This window comes from Erinaceus europaeus, chromosome 9 (assembly GCF_950295315.1).
Source record: "Erinaceus europaeus chromosome 9, mEriEur2.1, whole genome shotgun sequence".
Classification (NCBI taxonomy): domain Eukaryota; kingdom Metazoa; phylum Chordata; class Mammalia; order Eulipotyphla; family Erinaceidae; genus Erinaceus; species Erinaceus europaeus.
The window spans coordinates 45647192-45659230 of NC_080170.1; the positions used below are offsets into that span (position 1 = coordinate 45647192).

A 12039-nucleotide genomic window follows, 5' to 3' on the forward strand; every position below is an offset into this window, starting at 1 on the left:
GTTTGGTATAGATTGTGCTGTGTCCTGCATGAATAAAGAGATACTGCGTACAACCCAGCCATGAGTCCCGGGTCGTCTGTTATCTGCCCATGAAGCCAGCCCAGCGAAAACAACAGTTGTCTTTCATCTCTTTACTTATTTAGCTAAGCATAATCACCAGTTCCATCCATTTTGTCCCAAGGACACAGTATCATCTTTTTTGATTGCAGAGTAGTGGTCTCTTATCATCATCATCTTCATCATCATCATCATCATCATTTTCCAGAGCACTGCTCAGCTCTGGCTTATGCTGGTACAAGGAATGAACCTGGAACTTTGGAGCCTCAGGCATGAGAGTCTCTTTGCATAACCATTATGCTATCTACCCCCACCCCAAAGTAGTAGTCTATGGAATATATCCCATAACTTTTTTTTAGCCAGTTATCTGATGATGGGCATTTTGGCTGCTTCCATACTGTATTGTGAATAATGCAGCTATAAACGCAGGGGTACATATATTTCTTCAAATTAGTGTTTGAGTGTCCTTTGGATCAATGTCTAAGAGTGGTGTTGCTAGATCATAAGGTAATTCCATTCTTACTTGTGTAAATACACTCTGTATAGCCTTCCAGAGGGGTTGCACCAGTTTGCTTTCCCACCAGCAGTGTAGCCGAGTTCCTTCCCCCCCCCCACACAACCTCTCCAACACCTGTCACTTTCTGATTTGTTGATGTAAGCCATTCCCTCAGGTGTGAGATGACATCTCAGTGTAGTTTAAATGTGCATTTCTCTGATGATGAGTGAAGTGGACCGTTTCTTCATGTGTCCATGGGTCATGTGTATCTCTTCTTCAGAAAACTGCATAGTTTATTTAGCCACCTTTTTAACAATCAATGAAATATATTTAATATTCATAATTTAAAGTTATCACAGTTATTATACTAACAAAGTCATTGTAATATATTAGCTGCACCTATTTCTCTTTTTCTTTTTTTAAATTTTTATTAGTGATTTCATAATGATTAACAAGATTGCAAGATAACAAGGGTACAATTCCACACATTCCCCAATATCAGTGTTCCATGTTCCATTACCTCCATTGGAATTTTTCTTATTCTTTATCCCTCTCTGGGAATATGGACTAAAATTCTTTATGATGTGCAGAAGGTGGAAGGTCTGACTTTTGTAATTGCTTTTTTGCTGAACATGGGCATTATCAGGTCAATCCATACCCTCAGTCTGTTTCTTCTTTTTCTCTTCTTCTAAAAATTGATTTAATAATGATGGAGAAGACTGTAGGATAAGAAGGATACACTTCCATACAGTTCCCACCATCAGAGTTCCATATCTCATCCCCTCCATTGGAAGCTTTCCTATTCTTTATCCCTCTGAGAGCATGGGCCCAGGATCATTATGGGGTGCAGAAGGTGGGAGGTCTGTCATCTGTAATTGCTCTCCACTGGACATGGACACTGGCAGGTGGATCCATACTCCCAGCCTGTTTCTAACTTTCCCTAGTGGGGTAAGGCTGGAGAGGTGGGGTTCCAGGACACATTGGTGAGGTCATATGCCCGTGGAAGTCAGGATGGCATCATGGTAGCATCTGCAACTTGGTGGCTGAAAAACATTAAGATGAAAAGCAGAACAAATAGTTTAATAATCAGGAACATAAAGGTAGGAATATAGCAGATGATGTTTGGGGTAGGGCTCCAGAGAGGTGTGGCTTCGGGATACATTGGTGAGGTTATCTGTCCAGGGAGGTCAGGATGGCATCATGGTAGCATCTGTAACTTGGTGGCTGAAAGTTGGTAAGATATAAAGCAAATTGTTCAATAAACAGGTACCCAAAGGTGGGAATAGGGCAAATGAAACTATGGATCTTCATATGGGAGGAGCTGGGTAGTCTCTTTTAGGTATGTTCCACATGGCCCATGACTAGTCATTTTTGCTTGAGCCTGATAGTTATCATGTGAGTAGACTAAAAGTAATGTTTGGGAAGATGGTGTCAGAGTTGAGAACAGGACTAGAAAACTGGATTGGGTAGAGAGAAGCTCCCAAATATAAGAAAAGTATATAAATGCTGTTAACTGTTAACCCCATCTGCTGGGGGCCAGCCTCAGCAGGTTATTAGGGTAGTTCCTGAAGGAAAGGGGAGTCGGCGAATAATGGAGTGAAAGACACATCAGCTGCTTCAAGTGCAGGAGAGAGGCACCTCTTGGAATCCCTCTGCAGAGCTTGATTTTTAAACACTTTTCACCTGGATACAGTTGACATCATGTAAGATCATTTTTAAAATTAACATCAAAAATAACTCCAGACACTATTATCGTTTTAGGCATGTTTCCCTTGAAAAAATTTCCTTGGTCCGAGACAGCCTGCCCTCCCCTAGGTTTTGACCATCTGTGCAGCCTTGGTGTGGCCAAAATAACTTCAAACATTACTTTGTTTCGGCCATCTGTGTTGGGTTCGTATATCTTTTCTGGAGCTCAATCTAATAGCTTTTCTTTTTAACACATTCTTGGATGGGTCTAACTAGATCATTCAGACCAAATAATGCTTTTCTAATATCTAGTAAACTGTCTACCTAAAGAAATCTTCTACTGTAAGCACCATGGGGGCTCTCTTCTGGCTAGCCTTTGTATATATGAGAATTTACTAACTTCTATCTGTATAAAAGTTTACTAACTTCTACTCATTTACCCTGAACGTTAACTACTTAACTATAAAACCTCTATATTCATCACAGAATATATAGAAGCAGGGGGGTCTGTGAGTGGGGGTAAGTGATAGGGCCCTTTTACATTTAGGTGGAAACCACAGTCTGCTGCTCATTCTATAAGCCACCCATAGTTCTGGTTTTTGGTCTGAGTCCAACTAATTGAGAAGCTGCAGTGATAACAATTAGCTCTTTTTCTAAAAGCCTCTTAATGAGTACAGCAGCTTCTGCTTCTAGGCCACTTTTAGTCTTGTTACACTCACTGCCATAATTGTTGTCACTATGTACTTTCCCTGGGGATCTCTTTTTATTGTCTCCAGGTAATATTTATGTATGTCCAATATAGCCAATAGGTCCTCAAACTACCAATGTAATTGAAAACAAAAGGATGAATAGCTTCAGTTTGGTCTAGGACTTTCCACTTTGCAGGCAGTCCCAGCCTGCCCAGGACTGTGCCAGACAGCAGACTTGACTTCCACCTCCACCACCCATTGATCTGACCTAGTGCCCATGTCTATTCATTTTTAGCACAGGAGCCTGTGTAACCTCTGTCAGTCTAGGCTCAGATTCCATGATCATGGATAGGAACAATCTAGACTGCACTCATTTCAGGACCAGTCTTCATCAACTGACAAAGTATGTTGACCCAGCTTCCTTTTGGGGAGTGGGGCAGTCCCTACAATTGCTGCTCTACAGTGAGGGCAAGGTCCTAGAGAGACCCACTAGAGGGCTTATGATGATATTCCTGATGGAAGTGACCAGTGATGGTGAAGAAAGGGGTCTATTGGAGGTCTAGGTCCATCATGTCAATGTGGGAATCCAAGGATTCCCTGAGTAGGACCCCAGATGATGGGATGGCTTAAAATTGACCTTTGGGCACTTTTAAAAATTGGTTTATTTTTACTTCTTTTGTAGATTTGTACCAACTCTGTATAGATGTTTGATATCAGTTGCTTATTGAATGTGTGGTGTGCAAATATTTTCTCCCATTTACTGGGCTGCCTGATTATCCTTAAGTAGTTTGTTTTCAATATGTAAAAGCTTTTTAGTTTCATGTAATTCTATTTACTCATTTTACTTGGGGTTAAGTCTCCAAATACATTTTTTGATGTGAAGATCCTGCAAAGTTTCAGTGATGTTTTTTTCTATAAATTTTAGAATTTCTGGGTAATATCCATATCTTTGATCCACTAATTTTAGGTTGATGTATGGTATGGTGTGAGGTGGTGGTCTAACTTTACTTTTCACATGTGGCTATCCAATTTGTTGAAGAGACCTTCTTTACCTCATTGAATAGTTTTGGCTCTTTTGTCATATATTAGGTGGTTGTATATGTATAGGCTCATTTCTGGGCTTTTAATCTGCTTCATTGATCCAAGTGTCCATTTTTATTCCAGTACCATGCTATTTTGATTACTGTTGATATGTAGTATCAAGGAGAGTTTCAAATATTCTTCAAGTCCTCTTTTTCATGGGAATCCAAGTGATGTACTTGGATAAGTATATTTATTACCCTCTGGTCTCATACTCATATACTGAACACTGAATCAGGTGACAGAAAACCAAGGAAGGCTGGAGATCAGAATGCCAGGCTCCCACTTCTCTGGACATATGCTTGGAAGGAGGGTATGATGTTTTCTTAGGAATATGTTCCTTACCTTACCTAGAGGTAAGGGGCTATCAAGAATTTCCATGTGTCCCATCCAGCTTCAGAGGCCCTGCTCTCTTCTGGGATAGGGGGGATATTTCTGTGATTTGATGTTCTTTAAATCATTATTTTAGGGGAGTATGGTTCATGTGTGATAGCTTCATCATGGTTATGCCTTTGGAAGCAATATTTCCATTTCTGGGAAGATAATCAAATTCAGCTGTGTCTGTCCCAGCTAATGTGGGAGTGGTGGTAGGTAACTCAAAGCAAAAATGATGGAGAGGTAACCATGATGTGAAAGTACACAAGTGAAACAAAGGACATATCTGTTGGACAAATGCAGCCTGTGTCTTACAGGCTCCCACACAACCTGTGGAGGTGTGGACTGAGAGACTGGCCTCCCGCATGGCTCTTTACTCCTGTGGTGTCCTCCATAGTTCCTTCTTTTCACACAGTAAATCATGGAGCCCTGCATCAGTGACCACAGGACATCTGGCTGAAATGCTCCCAGAGAAGGCTGACTAAGATGCTCAGATTGTGTTCCAACTCTTAAGGAGTAACTAAGAAGTTAACTTTGGGGCTGGCAGATAGCTCCCTTATGTTCAAGGCCCTGGATTTGAGCCCCAGTATGAAATAGGAACATAAAAGATGACACTGTCAAAGCTCAGTGGATGGTGGAGCAGTGTCATGATGCTACTCATTCTCATCTCTCTCTCTCCCCTTCTCTCTTCTTTCTCTCTCTTACTTACTTAAATAAAATTTGTTTTAAGAAATGCGTGATGTTCATTGAGAAGTTGTTCCTGCAGGTTTTGTTCCTGGAAGGCATTGCGCTCTTACTTCCATTACAAGGGGAAGAAGTTCAAGGATAAAAGGTCTCCTCCGAAGCCTGTGTATAAGGCCCCTCCTACGAGTGGAGGTGAGTGCCCCCCGGGGCCCTCATGTTCTGGCTGCAGTAGGGCTTGGCTCCTGCCCTCCTGAGAGGGTCCCTGTTTTAGCAGGAGAATGGTCACCCCCTTTCTGGCTGTAGCTATCCAGTGGGTAAGGGATACTATTCACCATCTTTATGTGGCCTCACGGAAGGTCCCCTGGGCAGCAATCTTTTTAGTGCATGAGGCAGCCTGCCTTCATGGGTGCCAGGGTTCTCTAAGCAGGGTGGGAAGGGAAGAAGGAGAAGAGAAGGGTGCACAGATGAACTTGGAGGAGGAGGACAGAACCCCTGCTCTGAGGTACTGGGTGGAGGTGGGGGGTTGTGGTGGCTAAAAGGAGCCCTGTCTTAGCTCATTTCCCCATTGCTGAGCTCCAGGGAGGCAAATCCCCAAGTCTTTTCTGGTGTCAATTGAAAAGAATAGCAAGGTACCCTGAATGAAGGGTTTGGGCTCCTTGGTTGTCAGACGGAGAGGGTTTAGGGGCCTTGAATGTCTTGCTCTGTTTTGGGGTCTTAGACACCAGATCTCAGACACTAATTTTTTTTTTTTAACCAGAGCATAGCTCAGCTCTGGCTCACTGTGATGGCAGAGGTTGAACCTGTGGCCTTGGAGCCTTAGGCTGAAAGTCTTTTTGCGTAGTCATTATGCTGTCTCCCCAGCCCATTTATGTTTGCATTTTGATAGTGTTTTATATCTAGTTTTCCATAACCCTGGAGTGTCAAATAGGTGGTGTTTTCTCAGTCACAGATGCGTGGCTCAGTGCCATTGTAAAGTTTCCTTAAAATTTTTTCCTTTATTTTTATACTTTATTTTCCTTATACTCAGTAGGATAGAGAGAAATTAAGAGGGGTCAAGGGAGGTAGATAGATATATAGATACATAGACAGATAGGGACCTATAACACTGTTTCTTCTCTCGTGAAGCTTTCCCTTACAGGGGGTACTAGGGGTTTGAACCCTGGTCCTTGTGCATGCTAACATGTGCTTTCAACCAAATGCATCATTGCCTGGACCCCATTGTAAAGGTTCTTAATGGTCCTCTTCTTCTTTCCCAGGAGACCACCCCATCTTGAAATTCACCCTTCTCAGAGGGCTTGAGTGGTTTCGGCCTCAACAACGGGAAGTCATACCAAGTTCAGTCCAAAACTGTGAGTTGGCCTTAGGATAAGAAGTCTGAGACGAAATTAGAGAGTAACTCCAAAAGTAGTTTGACTGGTCTCCTTAATGACCACAAGGAGATTGGGACTCTCCCTCAGAGAGGGGGTAGCTTACTCTGGATTGCACAGCTGTGAATGGCAGACACGAGAGTAGCTGAGAAGGGCTTCCGAACTGTTAGCAGGGTTATCTTTGGGACTTGGTGCCTGCACTACTCCACCACTCCCAGCAACCATCTTTTTCCCTTTGTTCTGGTAGAAGATGAGAGACAGAAATAGAAACAGAGAAAGAGAGACACCCCACCACTGCTTCACCTGCAGGCACTCTCGTGGGGTTGCTCAGGGCTTGAACCTGGGTCCTTGTGCATGGTGTAGCACAAAGGTGAAAGCCATCAATTTGCTCCCTTCTTGATTTTTTTTTTTTTTTTTTTTTTTACTCATGAAGGACTTTTTTGGAGGCAGATGCTTTGTGCTTCTCATGGTCTCTGCTGGCTCCCCCACCCATCTCCTGGCTTAGAGTGGATCTTTACTAGGGGACAATCAGAGTGCCCTGCTTGCTACCTTCTATTCCCAGTGAGAGCACTTGTGTGTCACCAAGCCTCCTACCTCTGATGCTCTTATCCCTATATTTGACACTTTATCCCTGTATTTGACACTATTGTCACCTCCCGTAGTAAGACCTTTCTCTTCCCCATGTTGGGCCTCTCAGAGTCAACCCCACTTCCAAACACAAAGCCAGTGCTTATTTCCAGCCTCTCTCTCAGCAAGAGCTTGCTTTCTTTGCCCTTTCCAGCCTGGGTCTACCACTTCCCTCCCCTCTTGGGCACTCGGTGCCAGCTTGCCTGCCTCACCCATTTGCATTGGCCCCCTTTTTACTTAATGGGGAGGGTATTGTGGAATTCTGCCCCTGATTTTAAGAGTCCAAACATTCCTAAGTCTAGTGGCTCTAGAGCTCACCTGGCCTCAGCTCCTTATCACTTCCTTGGGCCTCTGGGGCTCGCTGTCTGACCTTTGCATTCCAATGGTCAGAACACACCCAGGACAAAAACAGTGCAATGTGCAAACTGGAGCATCACAGATTCAACTTCAGTTTTCTAACACCCCCTGAAAGTGGATCCCCAAAAGCTGTCCCCAGTGGAGGTCCTCAGGGATGTGTGCCATGCCATCTCATTCTATGCTTGTAGTTAGCTTTATCAAATAACTTTAGCAAGTTCAAACACTCTCTAACGTGCAGCTGGGTCCTGTCCAGGGGTAGGTACCAGTCAGAAATCCTCCTCTTCTTCATTCAGTGCCACTTGTGCAAGTGTACAATGGAGCAGGGAGAAGGTTCTAGAGATCTCACCCACAGGCTCATCTCGGCACATACAACCAAGAAACTGAGTTTGTTGCCTCTGGAGAGGCCGGTGGTAGTGACAGTTCTGGCAGAGCTTTTCAGGGCAAGGTACATGGTGAGAGAAGAAGGATGAGCTGCTCATATGGACTACGGACAGGTAAAGTCCTGCACAAGTGGCACTGAATGAAGAAGAGGAGGATTTCTGACTGGTACCTACCCCTGGACAGGACCCAGCTGCACGTTAGAGAGTGTTTGAACTTGCTAAAGTTATTTGATAAAGCTAACTACAAGCATAGAATGAGATGGCATGGCACACATCCCTGAGGACCTCCACTGGGGACAGCTTTTGGGGATCCACTTTCAGGGGGTGTTAGAAAACTGTGGACAGGTAAAGCCAAAGAACTGGCCAAAGAAATAATAACCAAACTGTCACTTAGACATTATGAGCCCCATGCTAGTTATCAGGGGAAGGTGGCACAGAGACTCTGGGGGTGGGTGTGATGAATTACACAAGCATACATAAATCTGAAACTGCATCCTAAAAATTTCTAGTTTTGTTTTTCTTTGTGATCAAGTGCTGAAGCCATGTACCTACACAGTTTCACTGTTCCCCACAGACTCTTTTTATCCCTAGACAGGTGAGAGACAAAGAGGGAAAGAGAGGCAGAGAGAAAAGGAGAGACACCAACCACAGCATGGCTTCACCACTTGTGAAGCTTCCCCCTTGCAGGGTACTTCTCTGTGGTGGTCGGGGGCTCAATCAGGGACCTTGCACATGATAAAGTGTGTGTGTGTGTGTGTGTGTGTGTGTGTGTGTGTGTGTGTGTGTGTGTGTCTCACCAGGCAAGCCATTCCCTAGTCTTCTGAAACCTTGTAATTTAAAAAGAAAAAATTTTCCACCAGGGTTATTACTGGAGTTTGGTTTCTACATGGCTCTACTGTTCATCATGGTTTGTTTGGGTTTTTTTTTTTGAGAGATAAAGAGAAGAGAGACACTGGCAGCACTGCTCCACCACTCTTGAAGCTTCCCCCTCTGCATATGGGGACCCAGGGATTGAATCTGGGTCTTCAAGCATGGTAATGTGTACACTTTACTAGGTGTGCCACCACTGGACCCAAACTTTATAATTTTGTAAACCACTGGTAATTCAGTAACAACAAAATTATTATATTAAAAAAAAAGAAAGAGCTTTTTTTTTTTTTTAATAGGACAGAGAGAAATCGAGAGAGGAGAGGAAGACAGAGACGGGTAGAGAAAAATAGACACCTACAGACCTGTTTCACCACTTGTGAAGTGACTCCCCCTGCAGGGGAGTCACTTCACAAGAAGAAATAATAACCAAACTGTCACTTAGACATTATGAGCCCCATGCTAGTTATCAGGGGAAGGTGGCACAGAGACTCTGGGGGTGGGTGTGATGAATTACACAAGCATACATAAATCTGAAACTGCATCCTAAAAATTCTAGGGAGCTGGGGGCTTGAACTGGCGTCCTTATGCCAGTCCTTGCACTGTGTTATGCCTGGCCCCTGGTTTTAGTTTTTTTTTTTTTTTTTTCAAAAAAGGCTGGGCAGGATGTTGACCACAAGAACTGAAAGGATTTGAGTCAGTCTGGTGCTAAGCTAGGACTCTGGTGCACTCCCCTAAGAGATGGGGCCTCTCCAGCTGAGCAGCCAAGAGCTACCACAGGGCAGGCCAAGGGTCTTCATGGCAGGACCTGTGAGGGACAGTCCTGACATCCTCACTCTCCAGACTTGCTGCCAGTCCAACAGGGGCTTGGGGCTGCCTGGGTATCATTTACCAACATCTGCTCCTGACAAGTGAGCCAAATACTTTGCAATGCAGAAGTTGAAACTCTTGGGGAGGGAGGTGAGAATGAAAATGAGAGAGAGACTGTGGGGAGTCACAGGCTCGGAGTCTGGGCCAAAGACACCAACAAACTGGTGGAAACACAACTCCAGTTCCCTTGGTACCATGTGACAACTGACCATTCTTCTCTCTTCCTGCAGTCAAAAATGTTCTGTCACCAAAAAGGAAAAGAAGTAATTCAGGTGGGTCCCCCACTGAAGAGCACCATCTCTCAAATGCCTCCTCATACTGACAGGAGCTTTCCTGGTCAGAATTCATGAAATGCTCTGGTACCATCTGCCCTGGAAAGGTCAGAGAGTGGTGACAGCCAATACGTGGCAGGACTGGACTACAGTAAGAGACGGGAGAGAGCATGAACAGAAGCCCCTCCACCTCCTGGAACCAGGGGGTCCTGTGGGAGATGATGCTTCCTTTATGGCGAAGTGCAACTGGACACTCTACTCTTTGAGTCTAGAGAGATTTGTGTTCAAGTCTCACTCTACAGCTCTCAGACCTTGAACAAACTCTGAATTAGGGTTATGGAGATTCCCCTAACAAATGAAAGCAACTGTCCTGAAATATTCTAGAAGCAAAGTGCTATGATTTGTTTGTTTAAAAGGGTGTCAATGGTTTGCATACAGTACAGTTGTTGACACCTGAGTATAATCTTTCATTTTCCTGTGATAAGTGTCTGCAATATCATCACCAACCTAGGTTCCCTTCTACCTTCATGCATCAGGACCCCATCTCTACCCCTTACTTTCCAAAGTGCTGTTTTCATCCTCAGTGACAGATGGGGTCTGTCTTTGAAAGCTATTGATAGCATGTCTTCTTTGAACAGTGACTCACATTCCATCATCTCAGCAAATCCTCACTACTCTGTGAATAGCCATATTAAAAATCACTTGTTTTTAAATATAAAGAAGCTGATTCATACAGATGGGGTGTGGCTTCCCCTGGGCCCACCAGGCAAGATGTGGCAATGTCAAGACCAGAATACCCTTCTGAGTCTCTGAGCAGTTCTCCTGCTGTCACCTCTGCACACACAAGAGGAATAGTTCTTCCCAGGACTCTGCTTCTTTGTCAATGAAGATCGATTGAATTTTTTTTAAAAAAAATTTTTAGTGAAAAGTAAAAAACACTGTCATAATTTCAGTATGACTAGACCCATGTTCTGCCCTGCGAAGACAATCAAAAGTGAAATGACAGAATATCCTTTTAAAATATATATTTATTTATTCCCTTTTTGTTGTTCTTGTTGTAGTTATTATTGTTGTTGTTACTGATGTCTTCATTGTTGGATAGGACAGAGGGAAATGGAGAGAGGAGGGGAAGACAGAGAGGGGGAGAGAAAGATAGACACCTGCAGACCTGCTTCACCGCCTGTGAAGCGACTGCCCTGCAGGTGGGGAGCCAGGGGCTGGAACTGGGATCCTTAAATTGGTCCTTGCACTTTGCACCACATGTGCTTAACCCACTGTGCTACCACCAGACTTCCATGACAGAATATTCTAACTGAGCCCTCCACTCAAGAGCAAGAAAAGCTTGGCACATTGCAGAACAAGGAAGGGCTAGGAGGCTTTGCAGAATCCTTTCTGATTTCTAGCCAAATATTTCTGCCACTTGGATGTCCTTTGCTTTCTGGATTTTTCTTAAGCATGTGGGACTGTGACATTGGCAGGGCCATGATATAGGCAGATATGACGCTGGAGCTTGAGGTGTAAGTGAGGGTTGGGCATCCTCTCAGTGCTGAGAGACCAACAGGTGGGCATTTCTGCCCCATAACAGGGCCTGGACTCCAGCACAGGACTTCAAAACAGGAGCAACGGAGGACTTGAGACAGAATTCCACTTTCTAAAAATCAGGTAAAAGGCCTAGCAGGTGGCTTAGAGGTTAAGGTACAGGCCTTACCATGTATGAGGCCCTGGGTTTAATCCCAAGCACCACACTCTGGGTAATGGAATGGTGCTGTGATATCTTTCATCTTTCTCTTTCCCCTCTCTCTCTCTCTTCCTGTTTCTAAAACCTACAATTAAAGGTTGAGTCTGTTGACTCAAACATGTACAACACTCTCACTGTATTTCCCAGCACCACCAGTTGAAAATAAATAAAACCAGACAAGAAACCAAGACAAGATCTGAGGAGAGAAGCCCTGTTTCCTGATATGTCAGGGGAAAGCTTGGTTAAAAAAAAAAGTGGGGTGGGGAAAGACGGGCAGCGCAGCGGGTTAAGTGCACACGGTGCAAAGCACAAGGACTTGGTGTAAAGATCCCAGTTCAAGCCCCTGGCTCCCCACCTGCAGAGGAGTCGCTTCACAGGCAGTGAAGCAGGTCTTCAGGTGTGTCTCCTTCTCCCCTCTTCTCTGTCTCTCCATTTCTCTCTGTCCTACCCAACAATGACGATATCAACAACAACAATAATAATAACTACAACAA

General features: G+C 44.2%; 1 protein-coding gene across 2 annotated transcripts in view; it reads left to right on the forward strand.

Annotated features, from left to right (window-relative positions):
• Positions 1-11497, forward strand: part of RGSL1 (regulator of G protein signaling like 1) — a 53061-nt gene extending 41564 nt beyond the window's left edge. Inside the window, exons 17-20 of one of the 2 annotated variants that reach the window (XM_060197795.1) lie at positions 5150-5259; positions 6324-6416; positions 9766-9807; positions 11393-11497. In XM_060197795.1, the coding sequence (XP_060053778.1) occupies positions 5150-5259; positions 6324-6416; positions 9766-9807; positions 11393-11442 (295 nt within the window). In that variant the 3' untranslated portion in view covers positions 11443-11497. Of the gene's footprint in view, positions 1-5149; positions 5260-6323; positions 6417-9765; positions 10482-11392 lie in introns of those variants that run through there. The other variant, XM_060197796.1, reaches the window with a different exon arrangement.
• The last annotated feature ends 542 nt before the right edge of the window (positions 11498-12039 follow it).